The 20389-nt window shown below is 45.3% G+C and overlaps 3 protein-coding genes across 4 annotated transcripts in view; all 3 read left to right on the top strand.

Moving 5' to 3' along the window:
- Positions 1–6359, top strand: part of LOC310747914 (vomeronasal type-2 receptor 26-like) — a 29887-nt gene extending 23528 nt beyond the window's left edge. The window contains exons 3-5 of one of the 2 annotated variants that reach the window (XM_083583317.1): positions 938–1031; positions 4705–4831; positions 5456–6359. In XM_083583317.1, coding sequence (XP_083439443.1) covers positions 939–1031; positions 4705–4831; positions 5456–6354 — 1119 coding nt within the window. In that variant the 5' untranslated portion in view covers position 938 and the 3' untranslated portion in view covers positions 6355–6359. Of the gene's footprint in view, positions 1–291; positions 1032–4704; positions 4832–5455 lie in introns of those variants that run through there. The other variant, XM_083583316.1, reaches the window with a different exon arrangement.
- LOC310747764 (vomeronasal type-2 receptor 26-like) overlaps positions 1–20389 on the top strand; it is a 66980-nt gene that overhangs the window by 39751 nt on the left and 6840 nt on the right. The window contains exon 6 of the mRNA XM_083582859.1: positions 19845–20063. Coding sequence (XP_083438985.1) covers positions 19845–20063 — 219 coding nt within the window. The remainder of the gene's footprint in view (positions 1–19844; positions 20064–20389) is intronic.
- Positions 8500–16104, top strand: LOC310748669 (vomeronasal type-2 receptor 26-like; the record flags this gene model as incomplete). Its single annotated transcript, XM_083584517.1, has 6 exons — positions 8500–8708; positions 10520–10811; positions 11754–12608; positions 13154–13381; positions 14462–14588; positions 15206–16104. The coding sequence occupies 6 exons, from the start codon at positions 8500–8502 to the stop codon at positions 16102–16104; spliced, it is 2610 nt and encodes an 869-aa protein (XP_083440643.1).

Raw genomic sequence — 20389 nt, 5'->3', positions numbered from 1 at the left:
AGCATAGTTCCAGATTTGCCAGGTTTGTGGGGGGGGGGGTGTTGTTTTGAAAACGTTGGTTCTGCTGCATATGCCAAATCATATAGAAATTGTCTGGAGGTTCTAGTCCTTGCTGAAATCTCAAATTATTTGTGATTATCTTTGTTATAGCTATATTCCAGAGTGAGTGGTACAAAGTGTCCAGCATCAGATTTTTGGGCTGTGTTCTATTGAGTTGCAATTATTATGAATGCTGCCACTTTAATCTTGCGAATTTTTTTGGCAACATATTTACAATGGTATCATCAGAAATACACAGTGACATTCATTTTGGACAACAAACCATCTCTTCATAGTAATATTTATCATTTCTGAGAAAATCGGGTACAACCCACTCACCTGAGCTTCAGCTCTTCAAAACAGCTAGGTGTGATTTTGTCAATGGCAATTTCTATCTCAACTAGAGTCTTAACAGGAACACCTGTTTTGCCAGTTCCTCGCTCAGTCTAACCCTCTCCCCATTTTTCTGTTCTTTCATTTATACCCTTTCTGCATTGAACTTCATGGATGTTTGCATGATGATTTTGGAAGTCCTGTTTAAGCTTTGAAATACATATACAGTGTGGCTTAGTCTTATGTGGAGGAATCTACAGAGGAAAAAGAGATCAACATTTACTGTTATTATTGCTATTTTTATTGTTTTGTGATTATATGAAATCTTGTCTACTGCCTTGGAAGAGGCAATGACACTTTAAAAGGTGATGCTGAACTTAAGATAAGGTTGAGTTTTAAACAATTGTCCTTTTCCTGCCATCTCAATGCAGCTCCACCCATTTCTTAGGAGTGTCTCATTTAACAACAATGCAGGAGAAGAAGTGTCTTTTAGTGAGAACAGGGAATTAGAAGCTGGATTCGATATTACCAACTTGGTCACTTTCCCAAATAACTCCTTCATCAGAATGAAGGTTGGATGGATGAATTTGGATGCTCCCCCAGGAAAAGAGTTTTCCATCAATGAAGACAAAATGGTGTGGCACAGGAGTTTTCACCAGGTGGGGCATGATTTCAGGAAATTGCAACTCCAGTGTGTCCTAAATGTGATGCTTGCATCTTGGAAGCCTAGCTGAGACATGGATCCTGTATTTTTTCCCACTTGTTTATGAAAACCTCTATGAACAACATTCTGATGCCCTGAAGCTCTGATGCCCTGAAGGAGGCCAGGACATAGTTCATTAGTATATGCTTGTTTGTTTATTAAATTTTTATTCAACATCTATGCTGATGCCACTCCCTCCTCACAGGCTCTGGACCTGGTGTCTTCCATGGCGACACTAGGCCTCTCCCAGTTTGTTTCGGGCCCCACACATCAAGCAGGCCACACGCTGGATTTGATCTTTGGCGTCGGTATAGATGTGATCATGTCTCCTTCGATGAAGGTGCCACGGTCTGATCACTATGCTCTGAAGGCCAGGATTGATTTTCCACCCCCACCCTGCTTAGGTGGCGAGCCAATTTGGGCTCGCCCTGCAGATGCTAATGGACCCTGATAGATTCCGTCAGGCCTTGCGGGACCTTGCTCCCCCTGGCGACTCATTGACTGAGCTTGTTGAGGGCTGGAATATCCAGCTCCTAGCAGCCATTGATGAGATTGCACCTAAGCGGCCTCTGCGACCCCGCAGAAACCGGGCTCCCTGGTTTACTGAGGAGCTTCGGAAAATGAAGCGGGACCTCAGACGGCTAGAGCGAGTATGGCGGGGTGCCCGTGACGGAGCCTCAAGAACATCTTATAGGGTTTTTATGAAAACCTACGAGATGGCAGTGAAGGCCGCTAAGAAGTCCTACTTCTCGGCCTCCATTGCCTCCGCTAGCTCTCGCCCGGCGCAATTATTTAGTATAATTAGGTCTTTAACGTCCCTTGAAGGACAGCCAAATTTAAATAACAATTTGACACACAGCTGTGAGGCATTTGCGAGCTTTTTTGCGGAGAAGGTCCTGTTGCTCTGCCATGACCTCCCTGCCAATTTGGATACAATAAAGGAACTGGAGGCCCCTCGACTGTCCTCGGGTCCAGTATTGGACCACTTTGACCGGATATCCCCAGGTGATGTGGACAGACTCCTCCGAGCTGGAAAGCCCACCACCTGTCCTCTTCACCCGTGCCCGTCTTGGCTGATTAGAGCGTGTCCAGACGAGGTGCGGGCCCCCCTGGGTGATATCATCAATTTGTCCCTTGGCACCGGGATATTCCCAGGGGAACTGAAGGAGGCAGTGGTGCGTCCGCTCTTAAAGAAAACATCATTAGATCCCTTAGATCTATCCAATTACCGCCCGGTTTTGAATCTTCCATTCCTGGGTAAGGTGATCGAGAGAGCGGTTGCGGAACAGCTTGGTAGGTTTCTGGATGAAACATCGGCTCTTGATCCATTCCAGTCCGGCTTCCGCGCTGGTCATGGGACCGAGACCGCTCTGGTCGCCCTAACAGATGATCTCCGCAGGCAGCTGGATCGAGGCGGGTCGGGGCTGCTGATTCTTCTAGACCTGTCAGCAGCCTTCGACATGGTCGATCACGAACTCCTGGACCACTGCCTTGCCGACGTGGGAATCCAGGGCACAGTCCTTCAATGGCTGCGCTCATTTCTCTCTGGTCAGGGACAGAGGGTGGCGCTTGAGGGGAATTGTCATCGCGCCACTCCTTGGTGTGTGGAGTGCCTCAGGGTGTGATTCTCTCCCCAATGCTTTTTAACATCTTTATGCGCCCCCTCGCCCAGCTTGTCCAGAGTTTTGGGCTGGGTTGCCATCAGTATGCCGATGACACCCAACTGTATCTGTTGATAGATGGCCATCCTGACTCGGCCCCAGACACACTGACCAGATGTCTGGAAGCTGTGGCTGGATGGTTACGTGGGAGCCGGTTGAAGTTAAATCCTTCGAAGACAGAGGTCCTCTGGCTGGGACGGGGTGATATGGGATTGAGGGGGCAACTCCCATCTCTTGCGGAGGTGCAATTAGTGCCAGCATCGTCCGTTAAGAGTTTGGGTGTAATCTTCGATACCTCCCTCTCTATGGAGGTGCAGATTACAGCTATAACAAAGGCGGCATTTTTTCATCTCCGCCAAGCTAAGCAGTTTGCTCCTTATTTCTCTCGCCCTGACCTAGCCACTGTGATCCACGCGACGGTCACCTCCAGACTGGATTATTGTAACTCGCTCTACATGGGGCTGCCCTTGAGACTGACCCAGAAACTCCAGCGGGTGCAGATTGCCGCGGCGAGACTCCTTATGGGGTCTTCGCTGCGAGGTCATATTCATCCGGTACTATACCAGCTGCACTGGCTCCCGGTGGAGTACAGGATCAGGTTTAAGGTGCTGGTTTTAACCTTTAAAGCCCTATACAGCCTAGGACCCTCGTACCTACGGGACCGCCTCTCCTGGTATGTCCCACAGAGAAATTTACGGTCTGCAAATAAAAACATCCTGAAGATCCCAGGCCACAGAGAGGTTAGGCTGGCCTCAACTAGAGCCAGGGCTTTCTCGGCCGCGGCTCCAATCTGGTGGAACGCTCTGTCACAAGAGACTAGGGCCCTGCGGGACCTGACATCTTTCCGCAGGGCCTGCAAGACAGAGCTGTTCCACCAGGCCTTTGGTCAGGGCGCAGCCTGACCCCCTCCCCTGGCAATCTGCACATAATTTTGCTTAATGGTTGCCATCAATTTGATTTTAATTAATTTTATAATGAATGTTTTTAGAATGTTGGATTATTTTGATTGTTGTTAGCCGCCCTGAGCCCAGCTTCGGCTGGGGAGTGCGGGATATAAATAAAATTTATTATTATTTATTATTATTATTATTCCACCTGTCCTCCAAGGAGCTCAAGGCTGTGTGCTTACTTCCCGTTTTATCCTAACAAGAACCCTGTAATTTAGTGTAGACTGAGAGAAGCAGTGACTGGCCCAAGGTCACCCAATGAGTTTCATATCCAAGTGGGGATTTGAACCCTGGTCTTCCACTTCCCTGCCTTGCACATTCTTTAAAGATTTCTAGGCCAGCAGAGTGTGACCAAGCCTAATCTCCAACCAACTTTTTTGGGAAGAAAGAAAAGGGAGCTGAGCCTGGAGACAGACGAGGCAGACTTCTGTAGAGAATGCCTGGTTTGGAGGCTAGTAATTCTCAAGATATAGTAGCAGAAGTCTGGCAGAGTCCAGCACTATCCTTGGTTTTGAGACTGCTTAACTTGTCTTAAAATTGTCTCTTGGCCCAGTGTATTTAGTCTGGGGTTCTCAGTCCCCAATATTTGTGCTTCTTCAGCTGGAAAAACAGAAGGAACCTGACAGTGTATATGGTAGCTGCTTATTTAAATCACTTAGGATGTCAAACATCCTTTCAACTCTACTTTAAATCCTTTTGAATTTTATAAGAAATTAATTTTCCAAATAATAATAATATTAGTCTTCAGGTGAACTCCTTCCCTCCCTCCTTTTGATTTATATTTTTTAAAAACACATTGAAATGGCCATTACTCCATTTTCAGAGCCACAAAAACATCTTCTGTGTCATTAGATGCCATTAATGGCTGTTGACAGCTCATCGCTTTCAAAATTCTCTTAATATTCAGCAGGCCATTTCTCCCTTCCACTTGATCCCTTGCAGCCCAGAAAATTCAGGTTCTCCAAACGTCCATTATTCCCCCTGTGCTAAACATTTCCTAATGTCTAATTAAAATTCACAGGTGCCACCCCTCTCTCAATGCAACAAAAATTGCCCTTCTGGTACTAGGAGAAAAAAGAAGGAAGGGGAGAAATTCTGCTGCTATGACTGTGCTCCGTGTTCAGAAGGCAAGATTTCATACCAGAAAGGTAGGAGACATTAGGTAGCTTTCAGATATGTGTCATGTTACATTTCCTGTGAAGGGTCTGTGGCAGTGTGAAAGGTGTCACAGTTGCTAATATTGATGTAGGTCTGATTTCCATAGTAATTTAAGTTCACACACTTGGAGCTCTTCATTGCAACCAGCTGATGGCCCAGCAACGAGGCCCAGCATTTTCAAAGAGGTGCTTTGCAAGCCCGAATGATCAGATGATGGTTGGGGTTTACAAAGCACACTTTTACCTGACCTACAATTAACATCAGAGATGACATCAGATACAGGGCCGGTAGGTGTAACTTGCTAAAATGGCCCCATGGATCAGAGGTTTTCTATCACTGGATTACCTGGGTGGTGATGGAGATGAGTTGCAGCGTTGCACCTTCAGGTCACAGGCCTCCTGCTGCTCAGACCCATCTCCTTACTGTCCAGGCAAGCGACTGTGAGATCATTGCCTGGCGGAGGGGGGTCCACAGCCCTTTCTCCCCATGCTAGTCACTCCTGTGTCTGAAAAGGATTGTCTCTTGCACATCCAACTGGTAAGTCCCATACTGCCAGGAGGATGCAAACCTACTCTCAAGTTGCACCCTTAAAGGGATTCCTTTCTTCTTTTCAGACATGAATGACTGTGTCAGATGCTCAGAAGATCACTATCCAAACAGGAACCGAACACAATGCATTCCAAAGTCCATCAGCTTCTTGACTTTGGAAGAACCGCTTGGGATGAGCTTAGCTTTTGGCTCCATATTCTCCTCTTTGCTCACCATATTGTCCCTCGCCATCTTTATGAAGCATCAGGACACACCGATTGTCAGGGCCAATAATCGGGACCTCACCTACGTTCTCCTCCTGTCTCTCCTTCTCTGTTTTCTCTGTCCCCTCATCTTCCTCAGCCGACCAGACAGAGTGACCTGCCTTGTCCGACAAATGGCTTTTGGTGTGGTTTTCACAGTGACTGTTTCTTGTGTGTTGGCCAAAACCATCACCGTTGTTCTGGCATTCATGGCCACCAAACCAGGATCCAGAATGAGGAAATGGGTGGGGAAAAGACTGGCAAGCGCCATTGTGTTGACTTGTACTATTATCCAAGCTGCTATTTGCACTGTGTGGCTGGGAACCTCTCCCCCATTTCCCCATTTTGACAAGCACTCTGTGACGGGAGAAATTATTCTGGAATGTAATGAAGGGTCAGCTGCCATGTTTTACTGTGTCTTGGGCTACATGGGCCTCCTGGCCATTGTCAGTTTTGTTGTAGCATTTTTAGCCAGGAAACTGCCTGACAGCTTTAATGAGGCCAAATTCATTACCTTCAGCATGTTGTTGTTTTGTAGTGTTTGGATCTCCTTTGTTCCGGTCTACCTGAGCTCCAAGGGAAAACACATGGTGGCTGTGGAGATCTTCTCCATCTTGGTCTCCAGTGCTGGTTTACTGGGTTCCATCTTTTTCCCCAAATGCTACATTATCATATTGAGGCCTGATCTGAATGACAAGCAGCAGTTAATAAAGAAGAAATAGCAAAATATCCTGTTGTCACTATTTTTTGTTACCCCGGAATATGATTTTGCTGCTGTCACCTTGATATAATTTCATTTTATTTGTTTGTTGAACTTCTTATGTGCATAAAAAAAAATCAGATGGTTCTCCCCCACCCCGAGATGTGGTCCCCACCTTTGGGAGCCCAAGGGTACATTTGGAAAACTAAGGAACTCTTGTGGACACAAAATGCCACCAATTTTACTGAGGAAAGTGTGGAGATGCCCAGAAACTCCACCTCCATCCTTTCTTGTAACTTGAATCCATTGGTTTGGGTATCTCCTCTCAGTCTCCCTTTTCCGGGCTAAACATAGCCAACTCTCTCAACCGTTGCTCATTAGGCTTGGTTTCCCACCCATCATCTTAATGGCTGCCCTCGTCTGCACATGTTCAGCACACATTTTACCAGCTTCCTCATGAAAATATAATGGGGGGCTTTGCCAAAAGCCTGAGTGAACTCAAAATAGACTATGACCACAGCATTCTCCTGATCCACCACATTTGTAATGCCATAAAAAAAGAAAACAAATGAGATTGGTCTGGTATGAGAAGAACAGGCCCAGGACAGAACCCTTTGTCATATCTGTGGCATCAGGAGATAATATCCCTATGCTATGAGGAGAAAATGAAAAGGAGGGAAATACCCCTCTACCCAGAGAGAGTGACAGCTGCCACATATACCTATTCTGAGCTCAGAATTGTACATGCAGCTCTCTCTGTGTATGAAGAAGTAGTTGAAGAAGAGCCAGGACAGAAATTTCCTACCTCAAGTGTTGTTTTAAATTTTGCCTCCCTTACAGGCCTATGGTCTGAAATCTAGTGCTGCATCCTTGGAATCCGAGAGTCATGGACGAGTTCACAATTCCCTTTGTGTCTCAAACTCTGCTCTTGAATGCACTTTCCTCTTCACAAAGCAGCATGTGAGAAAAGAGGGTTTAGGTGAAATCACAAGGGTAGTCTTTGCCCTGGGCACAGTTTTTTCCAGGGCACGTTTTGCTCCTCACACCACCCATGCCAGCCCGGTTCTGCTTTGCAGGTCCGCTCCCACATCCCAGCCCCTCAAAGAAACGTGGGGCTGGCAGGGCATCAGGGGGATGTAATGGGCATGTGCCCTTCCTGCTGCATCCTCCTCATGTCACCCACCCAGCCTGTCACGGATGCTTTAGTTGTGACCCCTGCATTCCAGGGGGTCGAGCTTGATGAACTTTGGGGGCCCCTTCCAATTCTACAATTCTCTGTTTATTTAGGTGAATATATAGGGCCCTAAAAAGGCCTGCAGACAGGGCCCAACGGACTGTATGTCCATCATCACAGCCATGCCTTGAAGTCACTCAGAGTCTGCTCACAATTGTTCCTCTCCAGTCTAATTCTACCAGTGGCTAGAAGTCATCTTGGCCCCATGGGTTTACCTGGCCTCACATAACACCAGCTGATGGACATGTGAATGTGGTTTGGACCATGAGCCCAATGGAGAGGCTTGGTTGGCCTAACTGCTGCAGGTCAGAGGTCCTTGTTGATTCCCTGCAAGGAGTCTCCGCTACCTGCACAGACTCTCTTGAGTGATTGACAACTTTTAGGGTTCTGGATTGTGTAAGAAAGTACAGTAAGTAGAGAAAGCTGCAGATGCTCTCTTCTGAGAACACAGTAGGTGATGAAACTGGCAGCAGGGATGCAATGGAGGGGAAGGGGCAACAGGCTTATTCCTGCTCCCCCCTCATTACAATGCCTTGAAAACACTTGAAGGAGGCTGCTGAGGGATTATTCTGTGTGGATCATTGTCTCTGCTACTTCCAACGGACCAGCTGAGGCAAAGGGATCATTATTCTCTCCTCTGTTATTATCAATTACATGGTAATAATCTGCTTCTGATTAGACCTCCATAGACTTCCAGGAATCCAGTCTAAAAAGAATTAAAATCCTCTCTGCCATCCCCAGCAAATGCTAAGGTGCTGCCGACTCGTTTAGTGAGCTTTCCCCTGGAGTTGGATCCTAGGTCCTGGGAATTTAGGTGGTGCATTCGGAGAGTGCCATTGAAGGCAAGCTGCTGTACTGAGGCTGTTTCGAATGCCAATGCTGATTAGATGTAGACAGGGAAATCTCTGTCTAGGGAAAAGTATTGTTCCTAGTATGGCAGTGTTGATGCTGTTAATCTTCTTTCTGCCTCAAATGGTGAATCTGTCAAATGTCAATCGGAGCATCAGTCACCTCCATATCCCACACAAGTACTATCAGCCAGGTGACCTTATCATTGGTGCACTTGCTTCTCACATCCTGTCCTCTGTTGACTATGAAACCTTCATACAATGGCCATCCATCCATCATATTCTTAATCCATTGTAAGTATTTCAATTTTTCAATTTCCATATTATATTAATTCCTAAGTTATCATGTGGGCTCAGAAATACTTCCTATTTATTTTTGCTATCTGGATTTATTACTTATAGAGAGGGGTGCAAAATATCCCGCCCTCCCACAGAACATAGGATCAGTCTTAGACTTAACTCTCCCCACCACCTGAATTTTACCATCTAAAATGATCAAGCCAGACAATAAATTTCTAGTCAAGCCTGTAGGAACGTGGTGGATTATCTAGGATCCAGCTTTGAAGCAAAGAAAGATTAGTCTTCCAGTGAGATGTGACATTATGTTCTGGGTGGTGTGTTTCTCTCTCACCCCCAAGCTCCCCAAACCCATTTTCCAGAAGAAGAACTGTTTGGATTTGATATCCCGCTTTACCCTTATCCTAAGGAGTCTCAAAGCGGCTAATAATCTCTTTTCCCTTCCTCCCCCATAACAAACCCTCTGTAAGGTGAGTGAGGCTGAGAGACTTCAGAAAAGTGTGACTAGCCCAAAGTCGCCCAGTAGCTGCATGTAGAGGAACGGAGAATCAAACCTGGTTCAGCAGATTACGAGTCCACTGCTCTTAACCACTACACCACACTGGCGTAACAGAGAGGAGGAGCCATGGCCACGACCAGTAACATGGGTACCATAATCTAGAGAGCCCAGCATTCTGATGTCAACAGGAAATGGGTGAACGGCCAGTAGGAACCATTGGTCTACCTAGCTCAGGCCTGTCTACACAGAGTAGCAGTGGCTCTCCAGGATTTCAGACAGAGGTCTGCCCCAGGCCCACCTGTATCGTAACCAGATGCTCTACCATTGGTTTTTTCAGAATCTTTACCACCGACCATCTGATTGGCAAGTCCTAGGCTCTGTGATTTAACCCACAGCACCACCCGCATCCCACCCAAAAGTCGACACAGTAATTGTCAAAACATAACAGGCAACAGAAGGGTCCCTGGTATTGGTAGTTTCATTTTTCTCTACACAAAGGCACAGAGTATGGGAAACAAGCAAGATGAATGGGAGCTTTTAATACAGGATGGCAAATATGACCTAGTAGGTTAATAGGCATTACTGAAACCTGGTGGGATGAGACTCATGACTGAAATGTAGGACTTGCGGGGTAATCTGTTTTAAAGGTGTAGACCAAACAGGATGGGAGGAGGAGCATTATATGTAAAGGATGTGTACACTTGTGAATAAATCCATGACCTGGAGCATGGAAAACAGATTTAAAGTATATGGATAAAATCGAAGGAGGGAGAAATAAGAGTGACCTCCAAGCCAGACTGAAGACTTGGATGATGCCTTCCTAGAGTAGATTATGAAACATTCCAAAAGAAGAGATATAGTGGTCATAGGAGACCTAAACTTCCCCAATATCTGTTGGAACTCAAACTCTGCCAAGACTGTAAGGTCCGACGAATTGCTCCATTGCATCGGGATTCAAGATTACTTTAACAGATTGGTGAATTGGGTTAACAAAATGAATTTCAATAGGGACAAATGTAAGGTTCTGCACTTAGACAGGAAGTACCTACATCACAAATATAAGTTGAAGGACACCTGGCTTACTAGGTTCTAGCCATCTTAGTGGAACTCAAGCTTCACATGAGTCAAAGGTGTGATGCAGTTTTTGGTGTGTGTGTTTAAACCAAATTCTTTATTGGTTTAATTAAATCTGCCTGTAAGCTGCCTCATTGCTCCCTAGCACAGAAAGGCAGGGAACCTAAGTTTCCTTAAACAGATTGACAAAAAATGGTACACAGCAAAACGTTTTGATGTCCAACTCTCATTGCAGTGTTGTACCAAAATACTATCAGCAAATTCTGGCCTTGGTGTTTGCAGTCAAGGAAATCAACAAGAATTCCAATCTATTACCTAATGTCACATTAGGATTCCACATCTTTGATAGTTACTTCAGTGAAAGGATGACCTACTGGGCCACTTTGGAGCTGCTCTCTACACACTATAGATTTGTACCCAACTACCAGTGTGACAAACAGAAAAACCTGAGGGCCGTCATTGGGGGACTTGACTTTGAGATTTCCCTCCACATGGCAGCCATCTTAGGTGTCTACAAGATTCCCCAGGTAAGAGTCAAACATGGCGACTTCCCCTCATTATTCTTTACCCTGTCCTGTTGAGAAACGTTTTCCATTCCATAATAGCCCTCTTGACAATTTCAAATTGTATTCAATAAAAGCTTTCATCCGCCTTCATCCATTTCCCAACGTGTGCATGTTCTTCAGAGGGTATGAATGGAGCATTTTGCAGATACAATTGTACACACCTACTCTATGTATGCGAACAGCTTGGTCTGCTGGCCTCAGGTAGACTCCAACCAGGATGAATTATGGAGGCTGGTCATCAGTCGCTTGCACATTACCTTAATTAATTTGACCTGGACAGTTTAGGGCTGTCGGGGATGCCATCAACAGCTCACTGGTTATCTACCTAGTGAAAACAGAGAAGCAGAGAGAACTTTTATATTCTTTTACATTAATCCACAGGAAGACATGAAAGTACACTCTCACTCTTGAGCTGCCACCCAGCTAGCCATTGCTTCCTAGAAATCAGACCCCTCCTGCTGCCTATGGTGGCTGCTAAGAACAATTCTCTTTTGGGTTCTGCTCTGAGACACACAGAACACATCTGGTCCTTTGGGAAGGAGGAGGCTCTGACAAACTCTTCAGTGACAGCATGTCACTTGGCTGCTGTACTGTTTCTAAGAAATCTGACTCCTGTCTTTGTTCATTGCTACCTTGCTCCGGTTCTTCATCACCTATTATTTCCCAGGTCCTTTTTCCTTCTCGGGTGTGACCCATCTCAAACCACCACACCATACTCTCCCCCCTTCCTTCTTTCTGGTAGGTTCTTAGGGTGCTGCTCTCCACCACTCCTCCTCATCTGCCTATTTCCTGACGGGCTTCCTAAGACAGTGGGTCCAAAGCACAATGGTTTCATCACTGCTATCCACACATAATCAATGTTTCTACTGCATTAATGGGAAATAAGTGTCCGTTTCCTTCCAGCTCACTTCTGGCTCCTTTGCCCCAGAGGATGCTGGTCAAAGCCAATCCACTTCCTTCTATCGGATGGTGCCCAATGAAGCCCATCAGTACACTGGGATTGTTGAGTTACTTCTGCACTTTGGATGGACGTGGGTTGGGTTGCTCGCTGTGGATAGTGAGAGTGGAGAGAAATTTATGGAAATCCTGCAAACTCTGCTTTTCCAGAGAGGCATTTGCTTGGCCTTTTCAGAGAGAACTCCAAAAGCCACATATTTTGAAGAGTATTATGACATGTATTCCCAGTGGCTCCAAGCCTACCATGCTATTGCGGAAAGCAAAGCCAATGCTGTCGTTGTCTATGGAGAAGCCAAGTCCATGTTTTATTTGCAAATATTGCTAGCGGTAGGGGAAGCGGAAAATATGACATCTATGGCCAAGGTATGGATTATGACTGCTCAACTGGATTTCTCAGCAGTGGCCTTTAGAACGAGCCAGAGTATGCAACCATTTCATGGCTCCATCTGCTTCACAGTGCACTCAAAGGAGGTGCAAGGATTCAGGACCCTTCTTCGCTCCCTCAATCCTTTCAAGGCAGGTGAAGATGGTTTTCTTCGGCAGTTCTGGCTGCAGACATTCTATTGTTTCTTTTCCAAATCCAGTACTGAGTTCAGTGAACCCTGCACTGGACAGGAGAAGCTGGACAGCCTCCCCTCGTCTGGCTTTGAGATGAGCATGACTGGCCACAGCTACAGCATCTACAATGCTGTCTATGTTGTGGCACATGCTCTGCATGATGCCATGTACAGATCCAGGGCAAAAGACAGAAGAATTGTGAGAAGATGGAGACTGCAGCTTCAGAAATTGCAGCCTTGGCAGGTAATGGCTCTTTTCTTATTGTTGCATATCTTTTAAATATTATTTCATTTTATATTGTTGATAAAGCAAAGACAACAATTTTAACAACAGTCAAAAATTGAATGAAGAATAACCAAACTGAAAAATAGGCAGGTAGGATGTGTAGTTGCACGTAAGTTAAATAAAGACTTTAAAGTCCACATTAAGTCCAATTTTATCAGATCACCAAGCATAGTTCCAGATTTGCCAGGTTTGTGGGGGGTTGTTTTGAAAATGCTGGTTCTGCTGTATATGCCAAATCATATAAAACGTGTCTAGTCCTTGTCAAAATCTCAAATTATTTGTGATTATCTCTGTTATAGCTATATTCCAGAGTGTCCAGTATTAGACTTTTGGGCTGCTATAGATCAAAATTTGCCATTATTATTGCTATTGTTATTATTTTGTGATTATATGAAATCTTGTCTACTGCCTTGGAAGAGGCAATGGCACATTAAAAAGCAATGCTGAACATAAGATAAGGTTGAGTTTTAAACAATTGTCCTTTTCCTGCCATCTCGATGCAGCTCCACCCATTTCTTAGGAGTGTCTCATTTAACAACAGTGCGGGAGAAGAAGTGTCTTTTAGTGAGAACAGGGAATTAGAAGCTGGATTCGATATTACCAACTTGGTCACTTTCCCAAATAACTCCTTCATCAGAATGAAGGTTGGATGGATGAATTTGGATGCTCCCCGAGGAAAAGAGTTTTCCATCAATGAAGACAAAATGGTGTGGCACAGGAGTTTTCACCAGGTGGGGCATGATTTCTGCAAATTGCAACTCCAGTGTGTCCTAAATGTGATGCTTGCATCTTGGAAGCCTACCTGAGACATGGATCCTGTATTTTTTCCCACTTGTTCTTTCTGAGAGCCTCTATGAATGTTGTGGGGCTCTGATGCCTTGAAGCAGGCCAGGACATAGTTCATTATTATATGCTTGTTTGTTTATTGCATTTTTAGTCCACCTTTCCTCCAAGGAGCTCAAGGCCGTGTGCTTACTTCCCGTTTTATCCTAACAAGAACCCTGTAAGGTAGTGTAGACTGGGAGAAGCAGTGACTGGCCCAAGGTCACCCAATGAGTTTCATTTGAACCCTGGTCTTCCACTTCCCTGTCTAGCACATTCTTTAAAGATTTCTAGGCCAGCAGAGTGTGACCTAAACCTAATCTCCAAACAACTTCTTTGGGGAGAAAGAAAAGGGAGCTGAGCCTGGAGACAGACGAGGCAGACTTCTGCAGAGAATGCCTGGTTTGGAGGCTAGTAATTCTCAAGATATAGTAGCAGACGTCTGGCAGAGTCCAGCACTATCCTTGGTTTTGAGGCTGCTTAACTTGTGTGACAATTGTCTCTTGGCCCAGTGTATTTAGTCTGGGGTTCTCAGTCCCCAATATTTGTGCTTTTTCAGGTGGAAAAACAGAAGGAACCTGACAGTGTATATGGTAGCTGCTTATTTAAATCACTTAGGATGTCAAAACATCTTTTCAGCTCTACTTTAAATCCTTTTTAGTTTTATAAGAAATGTATTTTTCCAAATGATTGTATTACTGTTCAGGTGAACTCCCTCCCTCCCTCCCTCCTTTTGATTTTTATTTTTTAAAAAACACATTGAAATGGCCATTACTTCATTTTCAGAGCCACAAAAACATCTTCTGTCTCATTCGGTGCCATTAATGGCTGTTGACAGCTCATTGCTTTCAAAATCCTCTGAATATTCAGCAGGCCATTTCTCCCATCCACTTGATCCCTTGCAGCCCAGAAAATGGAGTTCAGCTTCTCCAAATGTCCACCATTCCCCATGTGCTAAACATTTCCTAATGGTTAATTAAAATTCACAGGTTCTACCCCTCTCTCAATGCAACAAAAATTGCCCTTCTGGTACTAGGAGAAAAAAGAAGGAAGGGGAGAAGTTCTGCTGCTATGACTGTGCTCTGTGTTCAGAAGGCAAGATTTCATACCAGAAAGGTAGGAGACATTAGATAGCTTTCAGATAACTCAGATTTCCTGTGAAGGGTCTGTGTCAATGTGAAAAGTGTCACAGTTGCTGCTATTGATGTAGTTCTGATTTCCATAGTAATTGAAGTTCACAAACTTGGAGCTCTTCATTGCAAACAGCTGATGGCCCAGCAACGAGGCCCAGCATTTTCAAAGAGGTGCTTTGCAAGCCCAAATGATCAGATGATGGTTGGGGTTTACAAAGCACACTTTTACCTGCCTTACACCTAACATCAGAGATGACATCAGATACAGGGCCGGTAGGTGTAACCTGCTAAAATGGCCCCATGGGTCAGAGGTTTTCTATCACTGGATTACCTGGGTGGTGATGGAGATGAGTTGCAGCGTTGCAAATGCAGAGCACAGGCCTCCTGCTGTCCAGACCCACCACCTTAATGTCCATGCAAGCGACTGTGAGATCATTGTCTGGGGGAGGGGGGTCCACAGCCCTTTCTCCCCATGCTAGTCACTCCTGTGTCTGAAAAGGATTGTCTCTTCCACATCCAACTGGTAAGTCCCATACTGCCAGGAGGATGCAAACCTACTCTCAAGTTGCACCATTAAAGGGAATCCTTTCTTTTTTTCAGACATGAATGACTGTGTCGGATGCTCAGAAGATCACTATCCAAACAGGAACCGGACACAATGCATTCCAAAGTCCATCAGCTTCTTGACTTTGGAAGAACCGCTTGGGATGAGCTTAGCTTTTGGCTCCGTATTCTCCTCTTTGCTCACCATATTGTCCCTCGCCATCTTTATGAAGCATCAGGACACACCGATTGTCAGGGCCAATAATCGGGACCTCACCTACGTTCTCCTCCTGTCTCTCCTTCTCTGTTTTCTCTGTCCCCTCATCTTCCTCAGCCGACCAGACAGAGTGACCTGCCTTGTCCGACAAATGGCTTTTGGTGTGGTTTTCACAATGACTGTTTCTTGTGTGTTGGCCAAAACCATTACCGTTGTTCTGGCTTTCATGGCCACCAAACCAGGATCCAGAATGAGGAAATGGGTGGGGAAAAGACTGGCAAGCGCCATTGTGTTGACTTGTACTATTATCCAAGCTGCTATTTGCACTGTGTGGCTGGGAACCTCTCCCCCATTTCCCCATTTTGACAAGCACTCTGTGACGGGAGAAATTATTCTGGAATGTAATGAAGGGTCAGCTGCCATGTTTTACTGTGTCTTGGGCTACATGGGCCTCCTGGCCATTGTCAGTTTTGTTGTAGCATTTTTAGCCAGGAAACTGCCTGACAGCTTTAATGAGGCCAAATTCATTACCTTCAGCATGTTGTTGTTTTGTAGTGTTTGGATCTCCTTTGTTCCGGTCTACCTGAGCTCCAAGGGAAAACACATGGTGGCTGTGGAGATCTTCTCCATCTTGGTCTCCAGTGCTGGTTTACTGGGTTCCATCTTTGCCCCCAAATGCTACATTATCATATTGAGGCCTGATCTGAATGACAAACAGCAGTTAATAAAGAAGAAATAGCAAAGTACCCTGTTGTCACTCTTTTCTGTTACCCTAGAATATGGTTTTGTTGCTGTCTCCTTGATATAATTTCATTTTATTTGTTTGTTGAACTTCTTATGTGCATTAAAAAAAATCAGATGGTTCTCCCCCACCCCGAGATGTGGTCCCCACCTTTGGGAGCCCAAGGGCACAATTGGAAAACTGAGGAACTCTTGTGGACACAAAAAACCACCAATTTCACAGAAGAAGGTGTGGAGATGCCCAGAAACTCCACCTCCATCCTTTCTTGTAACTTGAATCCATTGGTTTGGGTCCTACTCTCTGTAGCAGGAGAAAAGCTTGCTGCATCTTCCATCTGACAGCCCTTGAGATATTTGAAGATGAGTATCATATCTCCTCTCAGTCTCCTTTTTCCAGGCTAAGCATACCCAGCTCCCTCAACCATTGCTCATAAGGCTTGGTTTCCCACCCATCATCTTCCTGGCTGCCCTCCTCTGCACATGTTCAGCACACATTTTACCAGTTTCCTCATGAAAATATCATGGGGGACTTTGAGAAAAGCCTGACTGAACTCAAAGTAGACTATGACCACAGCATTCTCCTGATCCACCACATTTGTAATGCCATAAAAAAGAAAAGAAATGAGATTGGTCTGGTATGAGAAGAACAGGCCCAGGGCAGAACCCTTTGGCATATCTGTGGCATCAGGAGATAATATCCCTATGCTATGAGGAGAAAATGAAAAGGAGGGAAATACCCCTCTTCCCAGAGAGTGTGAGAGATGCCACATATACCTCTTCTGAACTCAGAATTGTACATGCAGCTCTCTCTGTGTATGAAGAAGTAGTTGAAGAAGAACCAGGAGATAAATTCCCTACCTCAAGTTTAGTTTTAAATTTTGCCTCCCTTACAGGTCTGTGGTCTGAAGTCTAGTGCTGCATCCTTGGAATCCGAGAGTCATGGCCAAGTTCACAATTCCCTTTGTGTCTCAAACTCTGCTCTTGAATGCACTTTCCTCTTCAGAAAGCAGCATGTGAGAAAAGAGGGTTTAGGTGAAATCACAAGGGCAGTCTTTGCCCTGGGCACAGTTTTTTCCAGGGCATGTTTTGCTCCTCACACCACCCATGCCAGCCCGGCTCTGCTTTGCAGGTCCGATCCCACATCCCAGCCCCTCAAAGCAGCGTGGTGCTGGAAGGGCATCAGGAGGATGTAATGGGCATGTGCCCTTCCTGCTGCATCCTCCTCATGTCACCCACCCAGCCTGTCATGGATGCTTTCGTTGTAACCCCTGCATTCCAGGGGGTTGAGCTTGATGACCTTTGGGGGCCCCTTCCAATTCTACAATTTTGTGTTTATTTAGGTGAATATATAAGGGCCTTAAAAAGGCCTGCAGACATGGCCCAATGGACCGTATGTCCATCATCACAGCCATGGCTTGAAGTCACTCAGAATCTGCTCACAATTGTTGCTTTCCAGCCAAATTCTACCAGTTGCTAGAATTCATCTTGGCCCCATGGGTTTACCTGCCCCATGCTTGGCCTCACATAACATCAGCTGATGGACATGTGAATGTGGTTTGGACCATGAGCCCAATGGAGAGGCTTGGTTGGCCTAACTGCTGCAGGTCAGAGGTCCTTGTTGATTCCCAGCAAGGAGCTTTCTCTACCTGTGTAGATCCTCTTGAGTGATTGACAACTTTTAGGGTTCTGGATTGTGTAAGAAAGTACAGTAAGTAGAGAAAGCTGCAGAGGCTCTCTTCTGAGAACACAGCAGCTGATGAAGCTGGCAGCAGGTGTGCAATGGAGGGGAAGGGGCAACAGGCTTATTCCTGCTCCCCACTCATTACAATGCCTTGAAAACACTTGAAGGAGGCTGCTGAGGGATTATTCTGTGTGGATCATTGTCTCTGCTACTTCCAATGGACCAGCTGAGGCAAAGGGATCATTATTCTCTCCCCTGTTATTATCAATTACATGGTAATAATCTGCTTCTGATTAGACCTCCATAGACTTCCAGGAATCCAGTCTAAAAAGAATTAAATCCTCTCTGCCATCCCCAGCAAATGCTAAGGTGCTGCCGACTCGTTTAGTGAGCTTTCCCCTGGAGTTGGATCCTAGGTCCTGGGAATTTAGCTGGTGCATTCGGAGAGTGCCATTGAAGGCAAGCTGCTGTACTGAGGCTGTTTCTAATGCCAATGCTGATTAGATGTAGACAGGGAAATCTCTGTCTAGGGAAAAGTATTGTTCCTAGTATGGCAGTGTTGATGCTGTTAATCTTCTTTCTGCCTCAAATGGTGAATCTGTCAAATGTCAATCGGAGCATCAGTCACCTCCATATCCCTCACAAGTACTATCAGCCAGGTGACCTTCTCATTGGTGCCCTTGCTTCTCACATCCTGTCCTCTGTTGACCATGAAACATTCAAACAATGGCCATCCATCCATCAGATTCTTAATCCATTGTAAGTATTGCAAATTTTCAGTTTCCATGTCATATTAATTCCTAAGTTACCATGTGGGCTGATAAATACATCCTATTTATTTTCTGTATGGGGATTTATTACTTATAGGGATAGGTGCAAAATATTCTGCTCCCCAGAACATAGGATCAGTCTTAAACTTAACCCTCCCCACCACCTGAATTTTAACATCTAAAATGATCAAGACAGAAAATAAATTTCTTGTCAAGCCTGTAGGAACGAGATGGATTATCTAGGATCCAGCTTTGAAACAAAGAAAGAGCAGTCTTCCAGTGAGATATGACATGATGTTCTGGGTGGTGTGTTTCTCTCCCACCCCCAAGCTCCCCCACCCCATTTTCCAGAGCAGTGCTTAAGAGAGAGGAGGAGCCATGGCCACAACCAGTCACATGGGTGTCATAATCTAGAGATACCACCATTCGGATGTCAACAGGAAATGGGTGAGTAGCCAGTAGGATCCATTGGTCTACCTAGCTCAGGCCTGTCTACACAGAGTAGCAGTGGCTCTCCAGGATTTCAGACAGGGGTGTGCCCCAGCCCCACCTGTATGCTAAGCAGATGCTCTACCATTGGGTTTTACAGAATCTTCAAATAAAAAGTACACAGAGTAATTCTCAAAACATTGCAGGCAACAGAAGGTTGTCGGGTATCGGGGGCAATAGCTTCATTGATGCATGGGAGGTGAGCCTCCAGAAACCTGCAAAGGGCAACAAACTACAAGAAGGAAGGAGCTGGAGGGAATGACTCCTAGTTTTAGTTGTCTCTACAAAAAGGCACAGAGTATGGGAAACAAGGAAGATGAATTGGCGCTTTTATTACAGAACGGCAAATATGACCTAGAAGGCGAGTAGGCATTGCCTCTGGATTCAAGATTGGAGGATTGGGTTAACAAATGAATTTCAGTAGGGACAAATGTAAGGTTCTGCACTTAGGCAGGAAGTACCAACTTCACAAATATAAGCTGAAGGACACCTGGCTTACTAGGATCTAGCCATCTTAGTGGTACTCAAGCTTCACTTGAGTCAAAGGTGTGATACAGTTTTTGGTGTGTGTGTTTAAACCAAATTCTTTATTGGTTTAATTAAATCTGCCTGTAAGCTGCCTCGTTGCTCCCTAGCACAGAAAGGCAGGGAACCTAAGTTTCCTTAAACAGATTGACAAAAAATGGTACACAGCAAAACGCTTTGATGTCCAACTCTCATTGCAGTGTTGTACCAAAATACTATCAGCAAATTCTGGCCTTGGTGTTTGCAGTCAAGGAAATCAACAAGAATTCCAATCTATTACCTAATGTCACATTAGGATTCCACATCTTTGATAGTTACTTCAGTGAAAGGATGACCTACTGGGCCACTTTGGAGCTACTCTCTACACACTATAGATTTGTACCCAACTACCAGTGTGACAAACAGAAAAACCTGAGGGCCGTCATTGGGGGACTTGACTTTGAGATTTCCCTCCACATGGCAGCCATCTTAGGTGTCTACAAGATTCCCCAGGTAAGAGACAAACATGGTGATTTCCCCTCATTCTTCTTTCCTCTGTCCTGTTGAGAAAAGTTTTGCATTCCATAATAGCCCCCTTGACAATTTCAGATTGTATTCAATAAAAGCTTTCATCCGCCTTCATCCATTTCCCAACGTGTGCATGTTCTTCAAAGGGTATGAATGGAACATTTTGCTTATACACTTATACACACCTACTCTATGTATGCGAACAGCTTGGTCTGCTGGCCTCAGGTAGACTCCAACCAGGATGAATTACGGAGGCTGCTCATCAGTCGCTTGTATAGTACCTTATTTAATTTGACCTGGAGAGTTTGGGG

Source organism: Podarcis filfolensis, assembly GCF_964270895.1.
Source record: "Podarcis filfolensis genome assembly, chromosome: 13".
NCBI classification, from domain to species: domain Eukaryota; kingdom Metazoa; phylum Chordata; class Lepidosauria; order Squamata; family Lacertidae; genus Podarcis; species Podarcis filfolensis.
Note: the sequence above shows the minus strand (reverse complement) of the source record. Positions and strands in the feature narration are given on the sequence as shown.